At 48.8% G+C, this 27,354-nt stretch overlaps 1 protein-coding gene across 3 annotated transcripts in view; it reads right to left on the minus strand.

Moving 5' to 3' along the window:
• The window catches only part of LOC138498116 (uncharacterized), a 389,950-nt gene that overhangs the window by 231,536 nt on the left and 131,060 nt on the right, over nucleotides 1-27,354 (minus strand). For 2 of the 3 annotated variants that reach the window (XM_069621976.1, XM_069621974.1), the window contains 2 exons: nucleotides 26,937-27,011; nucleotides 22,587-22,670 (listed from right to left, as the gene is read on the minus strand). The exons of the other annotated variant lie outside the window; for it this stretch is intronic. In XM_069621976.1, coding sequence (XP_069478077.1) covers nucleotides 22,587-22,670; nucleotides 26,937-27,011 — 159 coding nt within the window. The remainder of the gene's footprint in view (nucleotides 1-22,586; nucleotides 22,671-26,936; nucleotides 27,012-27,354) is intronic. 3 annotated transcript variants of the gene reach the window in all.

Below are 27,354 nucleotides of genomic sequence, written 5' to 3' on the forward strand. Positions count from 1 at the left end.
GTTAGAAGTGGTGTTCACTTTAGGTCTCTCTTTAGTTTTCGCCGTTCCTCCTAGTAATTTTTCCTGTTCCGCGTCAGTTTCTTTATTGGAGCCCTCCGACTCCTCGTCCGTTGGGATATTACTCTCAACGTCCTCTTTGTCTGATTCCGAAATCTTCTCTATGTTATGAGCATTTGGCAGTCCTTTTTGTTCGATTTCTATCTCGGTGAAGTCACAGATGGTAACACTGGCATTATCCCCCAGCTTGAGGTTGTTATTAGTTCTTTGTTCGTCCTCGTGGAACATTGCTTGGATACGCATAGTGTTAGTTGAACCCAATATCTTGTCTGATATGGTTGCTGAGTTGGTTGACATTACCCCTCTCACTCTGGGGCACGGGACATCTTTTTGGTTTGAGTCTGTGTGTAAAAAAATGTCAGTTCGTTCAACCCCAGGCTCCTGACCCTGTCCCAGTCCCTGTGATAGTTCTGAATGCCTTTGCCCTGTTGCCTGTTGCCCTCCCATTCCCTGCTCCCGCGCACTCGAGGGCTGCAGGTCATTGGGCTGGCAAGTTGCCGGGAGGTGAGTCTGATCGCGTAGGGCTGGTAGAATTAAATTTGCAGTATTTACCGAACCCAGTGACTCAGATGGGATGAGTGGGATGCATATGTCCTTCTCTCCCCTCTCCCCCTGCGATTGTAATGTCGCAGTTTTAGCGCCAAACAGGGTCTGATTAGCATTGGGGGAAAGGTAGCCCCTGATGGAATGCACCCCCCCCCAGTCCTTTCAGTAGGGAGGCTGACTTACTTCTCCTACGTGTTGCACCGCCTGGCTCAATGGGTGCGATGGATGCCGTCATAGTTTTTTGCCTTCTCCTCCCCTCCGTGTCGGCGTTTGCTGGACGCACCTCCGGTTCCATTGGAGTGCGTTTACTGCGCGTTTGCAGCGGACTGCGGCAGACTGCCACACACCTCAGCCACACAGCTCCGCTACACCGCTCCGCGGTATGGTGTGAAAGAAATGCTACTTCCTGCAGCACAACGACGTGGACAGCTCTGCTCTGCCTGGAACTGCCACACACCTCAGCCACACAGCTCCGCTACACCGCTCCGCGGTATGGTGTGAAAGAAATGCTACTTCCTGCAGCACAACGACGTGGACAGCTCTGCTCTGCCTGGAACTGCCACACACCTCAGCCTATTTTCTTTTAAATCCCAGTGGACATTTGGTAGGGTAATACCCATCTATAGACTTCAGGAAATGCTTGCACTGGAGAGTCCTCTAGCGGGGCATGCGCAGTAAAGATTGCTGAGACAGCGCTTTGAGACGTTCTCAAGTGCACTAGATGAATGCCACTCAGCCACCATCTTTGGATCCAGCTGGTCCATACCAGTTGTCACAATGGAACATTATTCCCCAGCAGAAGAGTGCCAGGAGGTGGCGGCACAACGCCCCTCACCTGAGGAGGTGGACAAAAGAATTTGTCAAACGGGGGCCACCGACCTGAAGAGAGAACATCACACGACTACTTGTAAGTAACTATAAATATAGAAAGAACTTAGTTGGGGTACAAAAGCTCATTGTTTGGACATGTGCAGGATCTACAGGATGAGGTCGGACCGCAGAGATATTATACGGGTAGGTGAGTTGGAGGGCAGGTTGGGTTGGCCACGTTGGTTGGGCACAATGGGATGTTGTCTGTTTGTTTGTTTGTAGGTCTGATAAATGGGACCTGTTTTGTCCATTCCTTTCAAAGCCTCTTAGTTGTTTTTCCTTTACTTTGATAGAGTGTGACTGCAACAAGGACTGTTGCGCAACGTTGCGAGCTGCTGGATCCCGTTGGCCTCCTTCTGGACACCTCCACAAGTTCTCAAGACAAAAGGTAGCATGCATACTTTTAAAAACTTCAAGGGGGGATTCCAGAGGAGGATACCGGGGCTGGTAAACATGTTTGTAGGGCCGCAAAGGGAGCCAAGTGCCCTCTTCAGGACAATGGGATGGACAACTTGGGGTAGGGTGTTTTCAGGGGCTATGCTGAAATGGGAAAGAGGTTTTGGGTTGGATAGCTAATATTGGTTGTTGGATTTGGCTGTTTTATTGCGGTGGACTAGATGCACCAAAATAAAAGGGTATCAATTAATATATTTCCTTTAACTCCCATTATGAAGCAATGCGATATGTCCAGAACGCACATATAATATGGGCAGTGAGAATAGGGCAGTTATTCTTTTTGAGTGGAGGAGCGCAGTTATGTCATACGACACATTTGAACATTTGACTGACCACAGAGCTACGACACTCGGGTTTTGAACTGAAGAAGCAAATGCGATATTGAGCCTGATCAAAGAATCAAACCAATCTATACAGCATACAGATCCACAGAAAAGGATCAAACTATTGGAATATGTCATACGGAAATCGATCAATAGAAAGTTACATGCTGTGACTCTGGGACAAAATTACAGAGCACAAAGGATATGATATGATATGATACAGCATTTATAACGTGCCTATACACAAGTGTTTCACCGATACCCCAAGGTCTTAGAATCCCATTAAGACCTACATTATGTAAAGAGAATAAAATGTTTGTGCAAAAATGGGAACAGATCCTAAATAAATGTTCATTGGACCTCAAATTATTAACTATTAAATAACTTTCTACTAACATCGAAACTTTAGAAAAAGAGATTAACAAACTCACTTCAGAAATCACTGCACTCACCAATGCAGAAACATTTGCTGACATATTGACTGACATCAACAACCGTCTTGAAGGATACAAAACACATTTGGATGCAAGAAAGATCAGAAAATTCCATTGTGATACATATGATTATCTGAATGACGAAGTGTACACATGGGGTGACAAATCATTTCTGCCTCCAAGAACAAACAACCCAACATCAGACAATAGTGGTTCTGATTCGGATTCTACCAGAGGTGACACCACTTCCGGATTACGTGCCCGGAGCTTAGAGTCCACAAGCACAGGAACAACAAAAGCAGCCACTAGTGCACCAGGCACCGGAAGACTTCTTTTAGGAGGGGGTCAGAGAGGAAAAGAACAAGGAGGGGGAAAAGGAAAAAAACAGGGAATGGCGATGAGATTTCAGACCCAGCAAACTTAGTAGTTCCTCTTTCCAACAGGATACTCACCAAGCAAGAAAGCAACACACTACAAAAAGGACTGAAATTCGTTCTAACTCACGGTACGAGCATGTTCAACCCAAAGGTGGAATTACATAAGCTGACACGCAAACTGAAAATGAAAGTATTTTTTGCCAAATTACCCCCACAAGAAACTGGTGATACAGGAACATCAGACTTTGTAGAATTTAAACCTAAAAGTATCTTTGTGGCACCTATCAATGTCCCGGCAATCGATATAGTCGAAAAGATAGTATTGCTGATCTGTAGAAGATTCATTTTGGGAAACCGAGGAGTAACAATTTGAATAGAGGCGAAATGTCAACCATCAGAACACTCTACACAGATGAAAACATTACTATAAAATGGCAGACAAAGGAGGAGCCTTCGTACTCCTCAATACTGAAGACTGCAGGAGGAAATGTGCATGACAATTGTATGACAACACAATCTATGCCACGATCCCACTAACGATATCATGGCACGTTTGGACGACATCCTACTTAAGGCAGATGAAATGGAATGGATTTCCGATAAAACCAAGGCTTTTTTTATGCGCTAACCAACCATCAATTCCACACTTTTATTTGCTCCCTAGGATTCACCAGCGCATACTTGATCCACCAGGGTGACCAATAGTAGCAGCTAAAGGGGGAATTCTGCTGCCACTGGGGACATATATTGATGACTTCTTACAACCCCTCATACAAAAAACTTCTACATATGTAAAAGACAGCACACTCTTTCTCAATATTCTGGGTGGGATTAACCTGACTGACATTTTGTTCACCATAGATGTGAGCAACGCATATACAAGCATACCGCACGACCTAGGGCAAGAAGCAGTAGAATGGCTACTACTTCAGGAAGGAGAAATTGGAGCAGCAAGAGAGTTTATTATGATATTGTTGGAATTTATTTTTGTAAACTCCTACTTTAAACTTGAGAAGCAATTCTACTTACAGAGATCAGGAACGGCCATGGGAGCAACAATGGCACCTGCACATGCCAACAGTTTCATGCATACATTTGAAAAATCCCATATCTTAGAGAACCCATGATGGAAGGACAACATCAAAACTTGGGTCAGATATATTTATGACATCTTTGGTATATGGCATGGAGGAAAGAAGGCACTCACAGAATCTTTGGCATACATAAATACTATAGATCAGAGGATTCAATTCACAGCACAGGTAGGTGATCCAGGTATTCACTATCTCGACGTCAAGTGACAAGTACATGACCATACCATTTCTACAGCATCTTTTACGAAACCAACAGACAGGAACCTTTTACATCTGCACAACACCCTGAAAAACTTACCATATGGCCAGATGTTGAGAATGGAACAAGTTACTTACCTGTAACTGTTCTCCAGCATGGGTCTGGCATGGATTTGCGTGCTCATGAATATTCCCCGTCGTAAGGCTGGGAATAGTCGGTAAAGAAAAACATCAGTTTCAGTTTCGTTTCTGAACTGTCTTTCCCCTAACAACCAATCACTGGTCTCTGGGTCATACTGCCTCCAGCCAATGACTGCCTTCTACCTAAGCCCTTCCCCTGGCAGCCATCTTCAGATTTGGTAACACGTAAAGTGGCAGTAGGACCAAGAGAAGAGCCTTTGTCATTCGACCATTTTGATTCGAACATTTGACCCAGAACCGATTATTTCCACTATTCCCTTGTTTTAATTCTATGTGCTAAGTCTGTTTGACTCCTGTTATATTTCTTCCCACGGGGACGCTTTTCTTTCGTAAGACCGAACTGTCATTACTGTCAAAAAGTGATTGTGTATGTACTCATGGTAACGCCTTTGTTTCATAACACTGGTCTGTCAAATCCTAATGTACTTAACTTGAATTTGCTCGAACAAGAGGAAATGGTTGTGTGTTGTATATTTGCAGTGTGGTTTGATCTAATAGAAGTGAAGTCTTGTGTGAACAGATGGTTTAAAAATAAATGTACTTATATTTTTTAACCAGAAACCTTGAGTCAGTGTTTGCTTGATGCACAGTAATTGTAGTCCTTTGTGTAATCCCCATTACTGCTCATTTGCTCTTGAGATAAGTCTGGCTGCTCAGCCATCATAACCACTTTAACTGTGTAGTACAGGTGTGTACCAAAGGTGAAATTGTACTACCACTTGTGGTCTTAATCTTGTGTAGTGGTCCCTAAGGTTACTGCACAGGATTTTGCCTAACACTGGTGTACAGCGGTGGGATTTTTAAGTATAGAGATTACAGAGGTGGCGCTGTTGAGCAGCCCAAGATGGCTGCCTAGCTTCCAAGCTCCGAGTGGGATCGGCACGTATCCAGACACATCTGCGACTAACGCTCTACATCGCCCTGATTCTTTGAAGATTACCAGTTTATGCCCTCCTGCTGACTCGCTGCGTGTTTGGGCCGAATCAGAGCCTTGAGGACTGAGATACGGTGCCTGTGGCGGCGGACCAATCCCATCTGGGTGCCTGGCCTTCCGTGCCTGCCTGCGGTGGCGGGGCCCGCTGGGGCGGCTGGCAGTGCGCCAGCCGACGCTGCGTGCCCGGGTCCTTGGTCGGGGCTCGGCCGGGACACCGTGCCTCGCCCCCTGCGGGGTCTGCCTCCTGGGCGGCCCACGGCACGGCGGGGCAGTCCGGGACCTAGCCCAGCAGAGATGCGCTCCATCTGCTTCGGGGGCTGGGCCCTCCTTCATCTGCCTGCATTGTGGGCCTCGGGCTGTGGCCGTGACATCTGGGGCTGCTCTGACCCCCCGCCCCGGACGAGGCACCCCTGACCTCCACCTTACTGATCCCCCAGCGGCGGCGGGCCTGGCCCCGTGCTTCTGACACGCGGCCACTGCCCTGGGTGGCCTGGGGCCCGGACTGCTATCTCGGGCCCGGGAGGGGTCCTGCAAATGGCGTCTCTGCCCCTGCGACGGGGCTCCCTGCCTTCCGGATTCGGCGGCGCTGTGATCCTGAGGGGTGGCGACTGCGGCGCAGGTGAGGAGCGGGGTCTGTGCCTGATTTATGTGGCCTTGCCAGCCAGCTGTCCCTACAAGACTGCCATTGTTATAATTACCCTAGCGGGCCGCGCTCTTGGAAAGTTGTAGCGCCACACCTATTAACATCTGTGTGCTCACCTGCCTCATTGGGGGTGTATGCTCCCACCTGCTGCACTTATCAGATGACTGTGTTCCTCGGTGCTACCTCCGCCATACCAAGCCTCACTTGCCTCTCAACTGCACGCCAGGAGGACCCTGCTGCCCCCACATACACTCTGCAAGGGGCCCCCATCCTCTTACTGCGACGGCTGGCAGGCCCCTGGGGGGGGAACCCTGGTGAGCTTCCCACATACAGCTCCCCCCGCTCACATATAGGAGGACTACCGCACTGCTACTCCCTGTCAGCGCCTCCCGCCAATCGACTGCGCGGGAGGCCCGGTGCCCGCTACCTGACTACGCCCGCCTCGCTGCGACTGCTCCTGGAGGCTGATCTCCTGTCTGCCACTGCGGGGGTGCCCGGGGCCCTTCGACATCTCAGTCAATTGGCTACCCTCTCCTTTTTCTCTACAACTGTTCTGTTGTCCCCCCACCAACAGCGAGTTGGGGCCAATAATGCCAAATAAATCCAAAGGGGCATCTGGGAGGGGAGCCATGGACAAATTTGCCAAGTCTGTTCCGAGAGCTGAGACGGCACACACATCATCCCTGCAGGAGGACCCTGAGAATAATGCTCCCTCTGGGGCAAGGACCCCTGATTTAATCACACTCATGGAGTCCATGGCCAAGAATTTTGCCTCCTTCCACGAGAAATTAGATGACATAAATGCAAATGTTGCCTCCCTAAAAACCCGAGTGGATCAGGCGGGCACCAGAATTACTGAAGCCGAAAGCAGGATATCCACTAAGGAGGATGAGATCCATGTGCTACAGGACACTGTCGCCTCCCTGTCCCGTGACATGAAGAATGTGAGAGCTAAGTGCGACAACCTCGAATCGCGCTCTCGCAGGAACAACCTACGTATAATCGGGGTCCCTGAAAACGCTCTTAAGGGGCGCATGGAGGATGCTGTTGAGGCCCTACTTAAGGATTTACTAGGCAATCCGGCTCTCTCTCGGTACTTTACCGTCGAGCGTGCACACAGAGCCCTATCCCCACACCCCAGTCCGGGGGACATCCCAAGGCCCATCATCGCCAGGATCCTCAATTACCGAGACTGGGACCTTATCCTCCGCCTGGCACGAGAAAAGGGAGACCTCGGCCTCGAGTCCCACACCATCAGGATTTTCCAGGACTTTGCAATAGCGGTGCAGCAGGAACAACGCCAATTCCTTGGGCTCAAGAAACTGCTTAGAGAGCGTCGTGTCCCATACGCCATATTGTTTCCGGCACGCCTCAAAATTACTCACAACGGCAAATTGTATTTCTTCACTGTCCCGGACGAGGCAGTGAAGTTCGAGGCACACATACCACTTCCCAATCCGGCAGCTGACCGCGCCAACGATGACTAACTGAATGTGACTCAGCCTGACGAGGCTCAATTTGGCTGGTGATCCTTCATGTCTCATGCGACGATGGCAAGAATCTATCAACAATTATGTGAACTATGCCCCCCTCGACATGCTTTCAGGACACGGCCCTGCCTCGGTGCTGTGGTCATTGAACTCCGTCTCCCTCGCTGGGAGTGGCACTGGTCTCTGACTTTGCACGCCTCTTTGGCCCTACCTTGCTTCTGATAACTCACTGGCTCTGGGGCCCTGAACAGACTCAGTCTTCCGCAGTAATCTGTTTTTGACAGCCTACGCTGTCATCCACAATGTTCAAGTAGCCGCCCACATGGCAACAGCGCACCTCACTGCAATTGCAATGCTTATGTTTTGATGGTTGCTACTGCTTGTTGGCCCCTGTTGGGCCCTGGTTGGGGCTTATCCCTGTTGGAATTTGCCCTCCGACCTCTACTTCTTAGTGAGAGTCGGTTTAGCTGGTGGAACCAGCAACCGGGGGGGCGGGGATTTCCACTGCAAGTTGGGGGTGGGCAGTGAGGGCGGGGGTGGTAATGTTGGGGATCTGGGTAATGGTATTATAAATGACAGAGGCAGTTTGGCAGAACGCGCAACATCGGGGCACCTCCACGGGGGCTTCCTTCATTCGACATGTAAACTTCACCGACAGTTGTGGGATGTACAGTAACCTAGCCTCCTGAAATGCCTATAATAGCGATGTCCTGGAATGTACGGGGGTTGGGTAACTACACCAAGGCCCGCAAGGTTATGGCCTACGCAAACAGGCACAGATGTAAAATATTACTCTTGAAAGAAACGCACTCTAAGGGCCCTCTGACCAGGTGCATGGCACCATCATGGGGTCCCCATAGATATTCCACCTCATATTCGACCCATGCCAGATGGGTATTGACAATGATCCATAGGTCACTTAAGTTTATACTCCACAAGGGCTATATAGACCCAGAGGGAAGATATGTTATCCTACATTGTGCAATAGCTAACAGGGAATACCTACTGGTTAATATGTATGGCCCTAATGTGGACTCCCCCGATTTTCTCAACCAGGTGGTATCCATATTTCTGGGCTATGTGGGGGTGGAAATCATTTGGGGGGGGACGTGAATTTTATACTAGACGTTACACTGGACAGAACAGGAACATCCCCCAGACTACTTTCCAACGCGGCACGCAGACTCCTGGCGCATAGCACAACACTTGACATACGAGATGCGTGGCGGGTGCTGCATCCGCAGACACGGGAATACACTCACTATTCTTTTATGCATGAAAGCTCCTCTAGGATTGACATGTTCCTGCTGTCCAGTACACTGCTGGGAGGGTGGCGGATACTCAAATATTGGCTTGCACCCTATCGGACCATTCACCGATCTTGATGTCCTTAGAATTAGGAGTACCTGCCCCTACCATCAACACACAGCGGTTCATGTCCTTGGTCCTACAGGACATAGTGTTTAGGGCTGACATTCTTTCCGACATCCAGTCCTATTTCGAGCTTAATACGCCCCAGTCCACCCCTTTGGGGGTCCGCTGGGAGGCCTTCAAAGTTTATCAGGGGTATGTCTATATCTAGGGAGATGGAGTTCTCAGAGCGGTACGAGCGACCCTTGCCCGCTCCGAAGCCAAATTTCGCAAACTAGAGAATGACCATCCTACATCTGTCGACCCAGCCACCTTCTCTCTGATTAGCAAGGAACTTCAATTCTTTAATGAGCAAGCCGCCAGGGAAATCCAATATTTCAGCCGTCCACAAGCTGCTCGTAAATATGGAGAGGGGGACAGACCCGACAGGACGTTGGCGGCATTGTCTAGGGGGGAGTGGGGCCAGAGACAGATTACTTGCGTCAAAGACGGCCTTGGGTTGCAACGGTGGTCTGACCAACAAATCTTGGAAGTCTTCACAGACTTCTACTCTAAACTATACTCCCAACCCCCCTGAGCACAGCCCACATGCGTGACCTCCTCGAGCAGATCCCCACGACTATCGTCTCCCCCTCGACTAGAGACCTACTGGACTCCCCTATCCTACTGGATGAAATAGTCGAGGCGATAGCCAAACTCCACAAAGGAAAAGCGCCTGGCCCTGACGGGTTGACTGCAGAGTTCTATCAAGAGCACGTGGCCACCCTGGCCCTCAGGCTTCTAGAAGTTTGGGACGAGTCACTCCAGTTGAGCACCCTTCCCCCATCTCTGCGTGAGGCCGTCATCACGGTCTTGCTCAAATCCGGTAAACCTACTGATGAGTGCGGATCATATAGGCCCCTCTCGCTAATGAACTTTGACACCAAAATCTACGCCAAAGTGATTGCCAACCGCTTCCTCCCAGTCATGTTGTACATGATCCACGACGATCAATCAGGCTTTCTGCCTGGGAGATCAACTTCACATAACATTAGAAGGTTGCTTAATGTAATGTTGCGCATAGACCAAGGAGCGAGTGCAGTGGCGGTCACGCTGGATTCCCAGAAGGCGTTCGACATGGTGTCTTGGAAATATGTTTGGCTGGTGCTGGAAACTATGGGTATAGGGCCTAATATGATCTCATATATTAAGTTGCTGTACACTTTCCCGGTGGCCAGGGTTCGAGTTAACTCCCAGACGTCCGGATTGTTCCCTCTCTTCAGAGGCACCCGGCAGGGATGCCCGTTTTCCCCGATCTTGTTTGCCTTGGCAATAGAGCCAATAGCCGACTACGTCAGGGAGCGACACGCGCGTAAAGGGATACGGCTGAAAGACTCCCCCGAGATTATTTCGCTCTATGCGGACGATGTTCTACTCTTCATAAGAGACCCAGCGGTTCATCTAGACCCAATCCTACGCGATATCACCCGGATAGGCACGTTCTCCGGGTTTACTATAAACTATACGAAATCCGAGATCCTCCCCCTCACTAGCTCCACGCTACAACCCACCACTGAATATCCGCTCCGTTGGTCCCCGGACGGGATCAGAGACTTCGGAGTATAGGTGTCCCTGACCAAGGACTCGCTACTGGCAGACAATTACCAGGCTGTGGCAGAGCAGGCTGAGGCCAAGATTGTGCGCTGGCGCACCCTTCCACTATCACTGGCTTGAAGACTCTCTGGAGAAGATGATTTTATTCTCCAAGTTGCTATATATATTCGGTAATGTCCCCGTCTGGCCGGGTAGGAGTTACTTCACAAACCAGCACAAGTTGTTTGCTCAATTCTTATGGCACTCTGGCACGGTGCGTAAAAAGTGGTCGGACATGTCACTACCCTACGATAAAGGGGGCTTCACCGCCCCGGACTTGCTGCGATATTGGACTGCATCACAGGCACAGTTCGCATCCCACTGGTACCCTGTGCCCCCACCCTGCACTCACGTCAAACTAGAGGCCCTGGCAGCTGCAGACACCAATGTAATGTCCCTGATTCTAACCGGCAGTATGAACCGGATTCGCCCATTGACCCGGTCCAGACCACGGTGCAGGCCTGGGGCCAGATGTTCAAGACCTGCGACGAACTGTACGCGTACGGCAAGTGGCTCCCCGCCTGGAACATTCCCGGGTTGGAACCCACACATGACACCGCCCTGGCACAACACTGGGAGGCTCTGGGATACCGCACCCTCACTGATTTCTACCCAGAGGAGCAGTTTATAACACCGCAGACGTGGAGACCAGGCCACTCGGGCTCCGTCCTAGAACTCCTGCAGTTCTACAGACTCTGCGCTGCGTTCCGAAATGCATGGCCTGACTTTCCCAATGAGCTTCAGGACTCCCCCGGGATTGTCTATATCGCCAACTCGGGTGGTGCCAACTGACCGCTGCCTCCCCCTGGCCGTCCAGGGCCCGTGATGACTGCGCTTCTGAGCTGGGGCTGGAACTCACTGATCAACAGTGGGAAAAGATGTGCTCTCATACCAACAGGGTGTCCCTGAACTTCCGCTACCACACCATACAATATAAACTGCTCAACAGGCTGTATTACACTCAGCATAGAATCTCAAGTTTTTCACGTTCGGATCCTCGGCTCTGCCCTCGCTGCGGGGCGGAGGAAGCCGATCATTTGCACATGTTTTGGGGTGCCCGGAACTGGCCACGTTCTGGAGTAAGATCATAGAAACACTGTCTGCAATTACTGATTCTGTTGTTGATCCTGACCCGATGGGTGTTCTGTTTGGGGTGTGGCGGCCTCAGGGGGCCAGAGACGCCGTGAAGTTCCTTAACGTGAGTTGTGTAGTAGCCAAGAAAGGTGTTTTGCAGAGCTGGAAGAGCCCAACCCCCCCTTCATACCAGAAATGGTTAAATCTACTCAAGTGGTCCCGAAATTGTGTGGAGGAGTTCCTAGGCATGCTCCCGGCCCGCTCTCGTCCCCAAAACATATGGTCCGCCTTCAGTAGCTACTTGAATAGCTTAAATGACATCTCCTCGGTGGATGAGTCCTCCCAGTCCTCTCCATTATCGGCTTGAGAATTGTTTGCTCCATGATTGTCATCACATAATTACTGTAGTTCTAATGTCGATTTTGTGCCTCTGTATTCATATATACATGTAGCATATTTGTTTTCATTGCTCCGATGTATGTGTGTGCTCATGCCTCCGTCAACAAAAATAAAACCTTTTAAAAAAAAGATAAGTTTAGAGATTACACTTAGAGTGCTGTTATTACCTTGGGTCAACTAACCACAAGGCTAAACACCACAATAATCTATTAACTGAAAAATCATATATAATATGAAAAACTACAGTGAGGGGAGTCTCTTAAACTACACTGCTGAGGTTTTGAGAACCATGTGTAGGGAAAGGAGCCTCTCTGGTAAAGGAAAAAAATCTGAACTGGTCGCTAAGTTATTGGGAAAACAAAGTCTGGAGAGTGGGTCAGAAGGGCCTACCGCTCCAGCAAATGTAGATACTGATGTTTCTGATTCTGAGAGTGTTGCAATAGACGAAATAGATGAGCCTTTGTTAGGAGGCCCTACCAATCCCTTGCCTGCTCAGAAACCACAACCTCTGTCCACAGGGATCCCATCAGGTCCTACACTCACTTCTGAATTTATTGCACTTGAGAAAATGAGACTTGAGTTGGAAGTGAAACGTATTGATGCACAAACTGCCATGAAACATCAAGAATTAAGACTCAGAGAAATGGAGATGGCTCATGCTTTAGAGATGAAGAAATAGTCTTTGGAAAATGCTTCTCTCCCAGAGTCTTCTAGGTCTTCCAGCCCTAAGAGACCCCGTATGCCAAAGGAAATGATTGGTATGTATGAGACTAAACTTGATGTTTTGTATTGGTTAGCAATGTTTGAATACAATCATGGGATTCAGAGTATCTCAGGGAATCAGTTGATTCCTTGGCTTTTCTCTAGGCTTTCCCCTGTTGCAAGTGATGCTGTAATGGAGTTGGGGGAGGAGGATAAGCAGGATTATGAGTTTGTGAAGCTAGCTTTGATAGCTAGATTTGCGAAGACCCCTTCCCAGTACCTTAAGAGGTTTAGGACCCTCAAAAGGCATGATGGTACCCCTTGGGCTACCTGGGTTTGTGACTGTTTGATGGTTGGGTTAAGGGTTACAAGGTGAACACTTATGAAGGTTTGAGGAATCTTGTTATGTTGGAGTCAGTTTATGATGCCTGCTCTCCTGAGCCTAGACAGCACTTGGCTGATTCAAAGGAGATAGATCCGAAGAGGTTAGGTAAGGCTGCTGACTTGTGGGTTGCCAACAGGGCTACTCACAAGGATTCAGGGGCAACTCAGAAGAAAGATGAGGGAAAGCAGCCAAAGAAAGATAACAAGGAGAATTCCAATCCAAAAGAGGGCCCCAAACATAACCAGGGTAAGCCACAAGGGAAACGTAATCAGGCTAGTGTACCATCGTTGCTAAACCAGGTGGAGGTCAGAGTAAGCCTCCATTCAATAGGACATTTGGTAAATGTTTTGTTTGTGAAGCTACTGACCATGTGAAAGGGGATCCCAGATGTAAGGGTAACCCTTCAGGGGTCCACACTGTCTCCTTAGCCTTCTCTCAGGTGGAAAAAGTACCAATGACAAGTGGAAACTTTCAGTTACTGGCTGATGAACCCATGAGAGTGTCAGCTAGTGTTTCTTTAGTGTCCTTGGGTCTTTGGGAACAACAGAACTTAGATGTCTTTAACTCAATCCCAGATAATACTAAAGAGTATTATAAAGATAGTGTTCTTGTGAATGGTCAGGAGACCCCTGCCATTAGGGACACTGGATCCAGCATAACTGTGGTTGATGAATGTTTTTTCAAGGTAGTGGATGTTGCTAAGGCACCCAAATACCTAGCCAAATTAGCTGGAGGCCCTGTGCAAATGGTTCCCCAGTTCCAGCTCTCATCCAATGCAATGACATGACTGTCAGAATACCTGTTAGTGTGCAGAGTGAAGTTCCGGGGAGAGTTCTGTTAGGTACCCCCAGACCTCCCAGTAAGAGGAAGCAGGAGCTCACAAGGCCTGCGAGGGAGAGAACCTTGAGAGGCTCTCCTGGGGACTTGATAGAAGAAACGATCACCCCAAGTCCACAGGAATTACTTACTGCTATTGCAAGACAAAAATAGACAAAGGGGAAACCCAAGTCTACCAGCAAGAAAGCAGCAAGCACCCCTGTGCCCACAAGGACATCTCCGAGACTGTCCAAAGTCACACCTGTGACCCCTCCACCAGCTGAGGCTGAGTGTGAGGTCCAACCCTGTATGGTTCAAGCAGATACTGAGGAATCAGATCTGGAAGAAGATCTTACTCTGATTGGAGATCTTGACCCTGTTGAACATCCTGAGCTGCAGTCTTTACTGGCAGAAGGTGGAACCAACAGGGCAGACTTCAGCAGAGGACAAAGAGTGTCCTACTCTTGAAGGTCTTCACCTACAGGAAGCTTCTCAGCTCGATGGGAAAGAGCCTGGGAAGTATTGGTTACACTGGGAAGATGGCCTCTTCTACAGTGAACCGACTAAGTCAACCCCTGGAGACTGCAAAAGACTTGTAGCACCTCTGGTGAACCGACTCTAGTTCCTGCAGTTAGCACACGAGATACCTTTGGCTGGTCACTTAAGTTTTAGGAAGACCAAGGAAATGCTCACACTTTACTTCTACTGGCCTTAGATGGGTTCAGAAGTAGACAAATTCTGTAGGAGCTGCCACACTTGCCAAACCTCTGGCAAGAGTGGAGCCTAGAATGTGGCACCGCTGGTGCCTCTCCCAGTGGTGGGAGTTCCTTTTGAGAGGGTAGGGATTGACATTGTTGGTCCCCTTGATCCTCCCACATCTTCAGGGAACAGGTTTATCCTGGTTGTAGTAGACCATGCTACTAGGTACCCTGAAGCAATACCTATGAGGACTGTTACGGCTCCGACTGTGGCTAAGGCCATACTTGGTATTTTTACCAGAGTAGGTTTTCCTAAAGAAGTGATATCCGACAGGGGATCCAATGTTATGTCCCATTACATGCAAGCCATGTGGAAAACTGTGGAGTCACTTACAAGTTCTCTACCGCCTACCATCCATCTACCACTTAACTAGAAACCTTGAGTCAGTGTTTGCTTGAGTCACAGTAATTGTGGTCCCTTTGTGTAATCTCTGATACTGCCCATTTGCTCTTGAGATAAGTCTGGCTGCTCAGCCATCGCTACCACTTTAACTGTGTAGTACAGGCTTGTACCAAAGGTGAAATTGTACTACCACTTGTGGTCTTAATTTTGTGTAGTGGTCCCTAAGGGCACTGCACAGGATTTTGCCTAACAGCAGTCTACGTAGAACTTCAGCGCTCTAGCCACATCCAGCGAGAGCAAAGTGCTCTCAGCCGGCGACGAAGGCGACAGGAAGAAAACAGGGAACACCAAGGGCTTGCTGAGATGGACGTCTGATGGCACCTTGGGCATGAAGGAGGGGTGCGTCTGCAGCACCACCCTCGTCTCGTGGAATGTCATGTAAGGTGGTTTACAAGAGAGGGCCTCAATCTCTCCCACTCGTCGTGCAGAGGTGATGGCCACAAGAAACAATGTCTTCCACGATACAAACTTCATCCCTTTAATGAATTCCTTGACCAGGCAGTGTGACCACGACAACAAAGACCGACATGGAGTTCTGGTGTAGCGGGAGATAGCCGTCAGATGAACCTTGATGGAAGCATGGGCCATCCCTGCCTTGGCCAACAATAGCAAATATGGCAGCACCTGTGGGGCCGTAATCCGCAGAGGGTTGAGTTTCTGTGCATGGCACCAGACGGCGAACCGCTTCCACTTATCGCCGTAGCATTTCAGCGTAGAGGAAGCCCTGGCCTTGGCAAGCACCTCCTTGCAGTCCGCCAGAAGGTCATATCCACAAAACTCTAGCGGTGCAGGAGCCAGGCCTGCAAGTTCAGCTACCCTGGGTCATGGTGCAGAATCGCGCCTCCTTCCCTGGCAAGAAGATCTGCGTCCGCCAGAAGCCCGGAAGCTTGATTGGAGGGGACGCTGAAATGTCCAGATGGTCCGGGTACCATATCTGCCTTGGCCACACAGGTGCGACGAGGATAACCCTGCACCGGGACCGTCTGAGTTGACTGATGAGTCGCAGAAGCAACGGCAACGGTGGAAACGCATAGAAGAACAGGCCGTCCCTGGGGAAGGAGAATGCATCCCCCATGCTCCCCGGCTAGGGAAACCTGCTGGCGAGCCTCCGGCACTTGGTGTACGTCGCCGTCGCAAATCGATCTGGGGATTGCCCCATAGTCGAAACAGTAGGTCCACCTGATCCTGCCGAAGCTCCCAAGCAAGAGTGCAGCTCCCTGCTGAGTGAGTCGGCGACAGTGTTCTTCACTCGTGCCAGATGAAAGGGTACCAGGAAGATCCTCTGGGTGACAGCTAAGTGCCATAGATCCTGCACTTCCTTGGAGAGAGCCGGGGATCTGGTGCCCACCTGCTTCCGAATGTAGAACATTGTGTTGCTGTTGTCGGTGAAGACCTGCACCACCTTGCCCTTGACGGACGGAAGGAAGGATTTGGGGGCCCAAAACACGGCCCGGAAGCTCCAGGATGTTGATGTGCAATGACTTCTCCTCAGGGAGCCAAAGGCCTCTTGCATGGAGATTCCCGGTGTGCATGCCCCATCCCTCCAGGGAGGCGTCCGTTGTCACCGTCTCCTGATGTGCTGGGATTTGAAAGTCTGTGCCGCTGCCAGATGCACGCGGACACCCAACCACCGAATCGCCTGGCGGAATGTCTTGTTGAGGGTGATCTTGTCCTCAAAGCTTCTCGATACCTGGATCCAACGGGCGTCGAAGAACTCTTGCAGGGGCCGCATCCGCCACCTGCACAGTCGAACGTGGTTGATGCATGACGACATCATGCCAAGCAGGGACTTGATGGACCTCACCCTGGCAACCTCCATGGTCAACAGCCATTGAACCTTGCCCAGGATGGCCTTTATCCTGTCCTCCGACGGTAAAGCCAGGCGCGACACTGTGTTGAGCCTGGACACCAGAAACCAAGCGTCCAGCGATGGCACCAAGCATGCCTTTGCATAGTTTATCGAGAACCCCAGTTCCGTGAGCAGGCAGACGGTCCTCGTTGTGTGCTCGACGGCGAGTTCCCTTGACTTCACTCGGATGAGCTAATCGTCCAGGTAGGGGTAGACGTGGAACCCCTGCAAGTGCAGACACGCCTCTACCGGCACCAGGCACTTGGTAAAGACCCTTGGCGCTGACTTCAACCTGAAGGGAAGGGCCTTGAATGATAGTGTTGCCCCAGGACCACGAAGCGTAGAAACTTTCGATTGCCCTTGTGGATGGGGATTTGAAAATAAGCATCCTCCAAGTCCGACGACGACAGGAAGTCTCCTTCCTCCAGCTGTCCCAGGGTGACCAATCCGAAACTTCTGGGACTTGATGTATTTGTTGAGGCAGCAGGGATCCAGGATGGGCCGCCAACCAATGGTCTTTTTCCTGACAAGGAAATACTGCGAGTACACTCTGGAGCCTCTTCGGGACGAGTTCTATTGCGCCCTTTCTCAGCATCGTTCATACCTTTCAAAGCAGTTGTGGGACGTGGTTTTCTTGCCTGGCCACTGATGGAACACAGGGACACTTCCTTTGCCACTCCAGGGTGTGTCCGTGGGGCAGGGCGTCCAGCACTCAACGGTCGGTGGGGATGGACTTCCACACGTCGACGAAGTTTGACAGCCGGCCTGCTTCGTTGTGGATGACTCACTTTGGGGGCCTTGGCAAGGACAATAATTTCTTCCGGCTTTGCTGTGGCGCCTGTAGGCTTCCTGGGCCGAGGAATGGGATGGTTGACAGTACGAAGAGAAGTTGCCACCAAATCCTTTGGAGGCACCATGGGACTTGCCTCTGGAGGTCCAAAAGGACAGGCGTCGCTGTTGGAATGTGTCCAAGGCACGAGCCGTCTCGGTGTCTGCCTTGATGGCTTACAGAGATTCGTCCACCGTCTTGCCAAACAAGTTGTCCCTGTCGAAGGGCATGTCCAATACCCGTTTCTGGACGTCCTGACGGAAGTTGGTGGCCTTCAGCCAACCATGCTGACTTAGGCAAACGCTGTTGCCTATCTGGTGGAAACCGGTGTCAGCGATGTTCATGGCCACAGTGATGGCATGGTCCGATGCGAACTCCCCTTCTTGTAGGATTTCAAGGGCCTCCGCCCTCTTGTCGTCTGGAAGGAAGTCTAGGAGAGGGGCGATTTTAAACCAAAGCTCCCTGTCGTAGCGGGCCACAATGGCAAGAGCGTTGGCCGCCTTAATGGTCGTTGCCACCGACGAGATGACCCGTCGTCCCATGGCGTCTAGCTTCTTTCCCTCACCGTCCGGTGGGGAAGTGGAAGACAATGCTGCCGACCCTGCCGATTTCTACCTGGCTGCCGCAGAGACCACTGAGACCGGGGACGGATGAGACCTGAGACACTTCGGTGCAGAGTCTGGAACCCTATATTTCTTCTCGTACCGGTCTCTTTGCCGGGGCCGAGGACGGGTTCTTCAGGAGGGACAGTCCTTTGTCCCAGATGACGTCCAACAGCGGGATCGAGAGCACGATCTTCCTCTTGGCCTCTTGCACTGATCAAGGAATCCCTCCTTCTGTTCCTCGGGGTTTAGTTGAAACAGCTCCGAGGCCCTAGAGATCATGGCGTGGAACATGCCAATTTCATCAGGTGGCAAAGCCCTGGGTGCCGGCGACGGGAGGTCTGTTCCGTTGTCGCCACGGTCGTCTGTACGCGTCGTCGCCGTCTCCGACTCTGTCTCGTCACTCGGCAGACGGGATGGAGGGGAAGGATGGTAGGGTGGAGTGGTGGAGGCGGATGGACTTGTCTCTGCTTAGGTGGTGGGTCCGCCGATGCTCCAGGCACCGCTGGATCACCCGTCGGAGGAGCGGGCATCTGTGTCCTTATCTCCGAGCACAGGCTGTGCAGAGCTTGTAGGATGAAGAACCAGGGGGATAGGTTAGATCACTGGGGAACGCCACAGATTGAGAGAGCTATACTCGAGAGAAATGTTCCGAGTTCCACCTGGGATAGACCAAAGTCTATATGGCTGCCCTGGCATGTGTGATTGCCACCTTCACTTTTAACTTTCAGTGATGTGTGGCTGACACGCAACTATCTTTCAGGCTACCCTCCGCTACCTCCTCCTCCTCGTTCATATCTGTCTTTGCGCTATTCAGTCATGGTGTTCTGCAAACGACCTCTGCCTCAACGCCAGTAAGACTGAGATCGTTCACATTGGGACCCCTGCTCCCGCTTTTCCACTTTCACTCTGGCCGGCCTCCCTTGGCCCTGCGCCCACACCTACCAGCGAGGCAAGAAACCTTGGGGTAATTTTCGACTCCACATTCTCCTTCTCCTCTCACATTTCGGACATCTCTAAAAAATCTCACTATCAGCTACACCTCTTCAGAGGTACACTACATTTTCTCACTTTGCCACCAGTGGCTCACTGCCTACAGAACCCTTGTTCTCTCTAGGCTGCACTATTGCAACAGCCTCTTCCTCAACCTACCTTCTTATGCTCTGTGCCTTCTGCAACTCATCCAGAACAGAACCGCAAGACTTATCCTTGGCCTCAAGCACAGGGGCCGCATCTCTCTGGCGCTGAAATCCCTTCACTGGCTACCCCTGGCTGCAAGGATGAAGTTCAAGACCCTCTGCATTGTCCACAAGGCTTTCTGGGGCCTGGGACCTACCTACCTGCAACACTGCCTACCTAAATACTGTCCCTCAGAAGCCCTGCGCTCATCTACCTCCAACCTTCTGCGAGTGAGCCGGTTCTCCAAGCAGAGATTTGGAGGGAGATCCTTATCCTCAGTAGGTGCCACCCTCTGGAATAGCCTCCCTGCCGTCCTGCGTTTTGAGCCTGATCTTCTTAAATTCCCGGAAACTCCTCAAGACCTTCCTCCTCTCCTCTTCCTGCTCTCTCCCTCTAACATGCTAACCTAGCTCTCTGCTCTTTTCCTCTCCCTCTCTTCCTTACAGCATGCAGACTGGCCGCCTGGTGTACCTCAGTATCACAGGTCCAGGGCACCCCTGCCAGTCCTCTCTCACACTTGTTTCAGGGCCCTACACCCCACCCACACTCAATGCACTTGAGAAATAATCAACAAGAGTGGCTATCTCTGCACTTACCCCAGTCTCCACCGACCGGGTGCACTTAGACCTTCTGCTCCCTGTGACAATCTGTACACTTACATGATCCATACGCACTGTGTCTGAAGATCGTCTGTCTGTTCTCCCTTGTCTTCACTCATTAACTGCACTGTTAAAACTGCAGAATCGCCATCACGCCTATTTGCTGTATCTCAACTGTTATATGTACTTTTGCACTTACTCTGCCTGTGCAGACTCTTATCGTCTCAGAATTTCAAAGGCTCTGAGCGACTGTTGTTTTTTTCATCAAGTTCCTACTCTCCTTGCGCACTGTGAAACACTTGCCTGTGTATAGGCACTTTGTAAATAAACAATACCAATACCTGTTCCAGGGACCCATTCCATGATCCAGGAGAGCTTGCTTGGTCACTGCTAACTGCTCTTACAGGAAAACAGCCACATCACTATGGACCCTTAAGCTCATAGTGCGCCATAGGCTTTGCCCCTTCGAGCTTCGTATCAGGAAAATCATCGACTTGATCATCCTTTCTCTCTCACCTCCCAAGTGCTCTAAAGAAGCACCTCAGGTGTAGCACTCCCCCCTCAGGAGCCCTATTGTGATCATACCCTGCTCAACCCCACAGATCCAACCCTCCAAATTCCCCAACTGCACCTCCACAGAGGAAACCAAACTCTCTGCCTTGTCTACTAATACCAGTAGGGTGGTGATGGTCACCAAAACATCTGTGAAACCTCTGGCCACATCAGGAACCAGGGGTGGTTGGCCTTTCGCTCTGGATGCACCCTCCTACTGGCTTGTTATGTGGGGCAGGTAAACCCCCTTGTCCCCTTGTCCCTTTTTCCCCCTCTTGCTCAACACGACAGTGGCCAAAAAAGTGACTCCACTGCACACACTTAACCACCAGTCCAGCTAGACGAGTGGGGACGTGAACTTTGGGGATTGCTCACGCCTCCTCCTGGGCTCCAGGGTCTGGGATAACTCATGGAGGCAAAGCACAGCACCAAGTCCATGCCTCCTAGTGCCCCACCAGTGAGCTGAATATCCTTTAAGAATTCCCTCACACAGGTGGTACAGTTTCCTCACTACTCTGTCAGCAGCAATAGCACTTACTTAAATGATGATCTATATTAAACTGGATGAACTAAATTAAATCTCATTGGAATAACTGTGCTAATGTTTTTTTTAAATTATGGATATAGCTGGTGCGTAGTAAAGACATAACCCCCCACGCGGTCAGTACCATGCAAGTAACAATCCTGAGATTAAAACACAGGCAGTTTGGGAGGAGGGACTGCTTCCTCCTCAATCTTTGGCCCCAACAGGGGGCCCATTTAATAAGGTGAGTGCCGGAGTAGAGCGCGTATGCGCCGTTTGTGTGCCAGTGCTCACCTTGCAGGTATTCTGCATAAAAAATAAAAGGAGAGTGCGTGCCTTTAGTTCCCCGCTAAACAGAGCGCTAAAGGCGCACACTTCTTAGGCGCCAGTATGATGCCTCTCTAATTGCCAGAGTAATCTGTATGGTAATTAGGGAAGCGAGCGCTGCAGCAGATTTTTAAAGGCTTAACACCTTTGTTTAGATGGCACAACAACTGTGGTACATGTAAATTCACTGTGTGAACAGCTTTGAGTTTCTAAAAATACACTCGCTACTTAGTGAAAATGGAAGAATGAAAAGGTGATGTGGTGTGTGCATGGGCAATTAGCTGATAACAGTCAACATGCACAGTTCCATGAATCAGGGTTTGTGTCGCCAGTGCAAAGTCACTTTTCAGCAGTGCAAAGTCACTCTGAACCGTGCAAAAATGCCATGAATCGGGTCCTGAGAACCTCAGTCATTTTGGGCAAAACTCCACAAGGAAATATCTGACCAAAGATATCACACGAGAATCACCCAAAATTCAACCACATTTCAAGAAAAAGCTTTCCTTTTTCACAGTCTTTCAGCTGCTAATATTTAGAAAAAGGAGCCTCCCACTGTCCCAGTAAGGGACGGGGCGCTGATCGCCTTATGGCAAATGTCCTCAGACCTTTGTAGTCACATCAGCACCCTCAAACTAACTCACCCACAAAAAGGCAACATAATGATCTGATGGCAACCAATGAGCATGCCTGAAGCCAGCTGACCAAATGCCCAGAAGCAAAGATTTCTATAGTGTGTTATGAAACTTTGCAAATAAATACATACATTTGGAGCCAGAGAGGGTGCAGGCAAACATGCTCGCTGAGTGCTCTTGGCTACTGGATGGGAGTTGTGAACTGCATTCTCAGCCCAATAGGAGATCTGTACTTCCAAGGTGCCTGGCAGAACCTTATCTTGTAAATGGGTGTCTTCTACTATTGAGAATAAAATAAACCTAGAACTGTCCCAAAAAAACAGAAAGTTACCTGTTGTTGTTGTTGGTGGTGTAGAGGTAGTATCTGTATCGCCAACAAAGGGACTTGACGAATAGTCGTCCTCTACTGGTGCTTCTGGATTTAGGAGAACATGTAAAACATGACACAATTATAACAAAGCCGGACGCTTTACACTTTCTCAAATTATTAAGGACTTTTTTGTTGGACTCTATAACAGGAAGGAGGGAAAGAGCTGCCATGTATCGGAGGATAGCTCATGGGCAACGCACTCGCCTTGGAAGCAAGACTATGCAGAGCAACAAACATTCGATCCCCGGGTCCGCGCTTAGAAACCTCTGGGTATTAAGCACGTTATAAATAACCAATTCCAATTACAATGAACACAGGCAAAGAGGAAGACAAGGAGATAAAGGGCAGGCAGGAGCACAGGCACAGAACAAGCGAAGGAGGGAAAGGGCTGCCAGGAGCACAGGCAAAGAGGAAGAGAAGGAGGGAAAGGGGTGCCTGGAACACAGGCATGGATGAAGACAAGGAGATAAAGGGCTGATAGGAACGCAGGCAAAGATTAAGATAATGAGACAAAGGGCTGCCAGGAACACAGAAAAAGAAGAAGCAAAGGAGGGAAAGGGCTGCCAGGAGCACAAGGAGGGAAAGGGGTGCCTGGAACACAGGCATGGATGAAGACAAGGAAATAAAGGGCTGGCAGGAACACAGGCAAAGAGGAAGCAAAGAAATGAAACGACTTGCCAGGAACACAGGCACAGAGGAAGAGAAGGCGGGACAGGGCTGCCAGGAACACATGCTCCGGGGTGAAAATACAGCTCCAGAGTGACAGAGTTGGAAAGGCGATGCTAGGCTCCTATTGTTCGAATGAAACTGGCTATGTGGGGTCCCATTGAAATATAAAAGCCAGTACAAAACAGTGATTTCCAACATGGGACTTGTGAACGAGCAAGAAGAGGCCTCAGTCAACTTTATCAAAATGGAAAGGCACTCAGCTGAAGGCGAGTCTGACTCAGAACAGCAATATTGCCATCGATGCCCAATGAATGGGAAAACAGTCAACAAAGAAGAATATGACTCACACTTTAAGTTGACCAAGAGGTTAAGGTCTAATTTATGCTAAATTTACCAAACCAATGTATGTTCTGCTCCTAAAGAGTCAGGAAAATAGGAAAGTACCAAGAAGAACAACTGGAGCGAAACTGACCATACATGTTAATGAAACAAGAAGGAAATTGGTTAAAATGTCCAATGTACAACAAAAATGAAAGAAAATAATTCTAAACAATGCAATAAGGATTTTTTTGTACATTGATTGTTCAGATACATAAACAGTGAATTAAACAGAATTGTCAAAGTAGATGGTTAAAACATACTAAGAGAGAGATTTGTTCAAAGCATGGACAAAAATCACATTTAGCATACAAACTGCAAAATTAGACTTAGTATACACAGTGTTATTCAGACAGTGTTATTCAGACTGTCTTTTATCAAAGGTTCCTATCCTTTGTGTGTGTTCATGATCAAGGTATGATCGTGTTTTGTGGAGCTGCCTACGTGCCAGTATTGAAAACTGTGGGTAAGTAGTAATGCATACAGAAACATTAGTTCTTGCGATTTTGATATGCGCTGTACTAAAGGCATGTTTCGGCTATTGCCATCTTTCTTGGCATTGATTGAAGAGCCTTCCTCAGGGCAAATTGGATCCGTTGGGTGTATGCTGTCTTATCTCTATTGTCCAATGTGTTATTGTTCTCCTAACGTTAACCTTCCTTCTATTACTCCAATTGTGTCTCTTTACATTCCTGTAGTAGCAAATATTTTCTAGAATGTGGTCCTGGTCTCTTGAGTTTGCTCCTTCAAAGATCCTGCTTCATATTCATCGGAATCGGTCCCGGGCATCTTGCTCGTGTGGGGCATGTGAACGAGCAAGAAGAGGCCTCACTCAACTTTATCAAAATGGAAAGGCACTCAGCTGAAGGAGAGTCTGACTCTGAACGGTAATATTGCCATCAATGCCCAATGAATGGGAAAAGACATGGGGTGCTGCAGATGCTGACTTTGTGTAAACTGTGAAAAGGCACCTTTTGACAGATTCAAAACTGCAGCAGTACGCATGGGTAAAGATACATTGAAATGCTGTGCCTTTGAAAAATAAAAGGGAGGAATTGTGCCTTACATTTAAAAAGTGAAGCCGAGTGACTTATTCGGAGTAAGACACTTACTTTTCGCAAATAAACTGACATTTAAATGGAAAGGCTTATTTGTTGGAGAAGTGAAGAAGACTTTTCTATGTAAATGCGGCCTATGTGTGAATAATACCTAGAGTGAACTTATATCTATCCAAACCATATGAAAAGAAAGATTGTATTATAAACAACTTGCTCAGACATATGATATGATAGGTAATTAATAACACGCTTAATACCCAGAGGTTTCTAAGCGTGGATCCGTGGGTCGAACCTGTGGTGCTCTGTGTCATCTTGCTTCCAAGGCGAGCATGTTGCTCCTGAGCTATCCTCCCGAGACATAATGTTAATGGTACAATTAAGCACATCTTTTTGATTTAAAGCTGTATTTTCTGAAGTATGGAAGCAGCTGGTGTTTTCTCCACTGAACTGAAAGGTCTGTGACTTTGAAAATTCGAACTCAAAACCTGTGGGCTGGGCTCTCCAGGAAAATCAGACCTGGTTCAGTTAGAAGTACAAATAAATAACGGAGAATTAGATCAAAATTGTGGGAGCTTTAGATAACATGGCCTACAGAATTGACCTTTAAGGTCAGGTTTCTCGATTAGCTGTGCATTAGTGGCCAACAGAAATTTCCTTTTCAGGGCTGACTCAACCTCAAGGAATGGCTTCAGAGCCACTAATTGATGATCAAACATTGTGTATGAAACAGATCTTGCTGATAAGCAGCTGTTTGTGTGAGCTCACAAGAACAGAAATTAATCTTTAAAAAAGGTTGGGCTAGTGTAAAGATGAGGGACACATGTGATGCCTTGCCATGCGATTAACATTGATCCAACTTTTCTTTAAAAGAGAGTCGTAGGTCCCAGTGAGCTCATCCAAGGCTCACATTTAAAAGGATAAGAAGCCTGTAAGTGTTATGGAAATATGAATCATGTGTGATGTGTATGTTCAAGTTGATTTATAAAGACAATTATGATTCCGGCCTTCTCATAATTCCGAGGGAATGGAAAGTTGGTGTGGTGATAGGTTATGGATGTAAGTTTGAATCTTGAAGGGTCAGAGTTGTACCTATTTCGGCTCAGGAGTAAATCGATAAAAATAGTAGCTCCTCCCAGGAAGGGCGTGCCGTGATATGATTAGTATTTTCTGACTCGTCATAAAATATAGAACTCAAATATATATTATGTGCCTGCAGTTATCTGAAAAATTGGGGTAGCTGCCATGTTGTTAGATTTTTAAGGACAATGACAAAGTTAAAGCCACACCCCAACTCCTTGTCCAATCAGCAGGCAGTGGCGTATTAGGTGAGGGTGAGGGAGGGAGCTGGCCAATCTGCAGCCCGGGAATTATAATAATGGAGTGTCACCAGCCCTATAAGAGATCAGTTTTCAATCTGAGAGGGACCTTTCTTTGACTTTTAACCCTTGGGAACTTTCTTTGGACCTTTGATTTTCCCCTTGACTTTCCCACTCTATTGCTGGAGGTAGTCTACTTCTGGACTCTTGAAAGGAATAACTAATGACATGAACTAAAACAGATGAACCTGTGAATCAGAAGTACAGGCATACGGTATATACTGAATGTGTACATATTTCAGACAGAAAAAACATATGTATAAACAATTTGTAGACATGATGCAATGCCTTAACAAAGCCTGATGATGGGTGAAACATAAGCACAAGCTACCAACAGGTGTATGTTGGCTAACAGCACCTATTACCTAACTTAGAACCCTAAATAAACCCGAGAAACTACCATAACCCGTTTGCTTGCTTCCTAGCACAACTACTGCACTAACTGACAACTATTACCATTTCCTATCCTCAGGCTGACTAAAAGTGAATATCAGCCACAGTTAGTCCATTGCAGCCAGGATCGTATAAAAATCAAATACATATATCTCAATATATGATATAGAGTGGCGCACAGGCAAAATATTCACTTTACCCCCAATAACTCACTCTCCCAGCATGCACATCTCACTCTCCCAATTCTGCACTTTTCAATTCATAGCAGCACACGTTGGGCATGTGACCGACAGCCCTATCAAGGCCCTTTCCACCTTCTCTTCATTCTTCTGTAGCCTAGTCCACCACTGACCAGAATATGAAATGAATCCTAAATCTCACTTAAACTCATTGGAGTTGGCATTTTATTTGGTATCAAAGGTGAATCAGAAAGTTACCTGGAGTTGCACCATCGGCAGAATAAATTGCTGTTTGAAGGAAGGGAGGCGGTGAAGAATCTTCCACTGTTGAGCCTGGATGTAGGAGAAAGTAGAAATAGTGACACCTGATGATTTCTCAGCCTAAATCCCCATGTTTAGGGGCAATCCACCATTTTATGAGCTCCTGAATGTATGACTTCTAAAAGGAGCCTTGAGTGTTCAGTTAGACTACAGGGAGGAGAGGGGGGAAATGGCGATGGAGCTGAGAGGGGAGCAAACAGAGCAGATGCGAAGTGAAACAAAAGGATGGCAGTATGGTGGACACAGGGATGGAGTAGGGTGCCCTTTCATGTAAGGCCCATCAGTTGCTTCAAACCACAATATCAATCCACTGATTCTGTCCAGCCATGACTGCTGAAATTAGGCTACATCTCAA

The sequence above is a fragment of the Ambystoma mexicanum genome, chromosome 5q, assembly GCF_040938575.1.
Source record: "Ambystoma mexicanum isolate Mex_15411 chromosome 5q, UKY_AmexF1_1, whole genome shotgun sequence".
NCBI lineage: Eukaryota > Metazoa > Chordata > Amphibia > Caudata > Ambystomatidae > Ambystoma > Ambystoma mexicanum.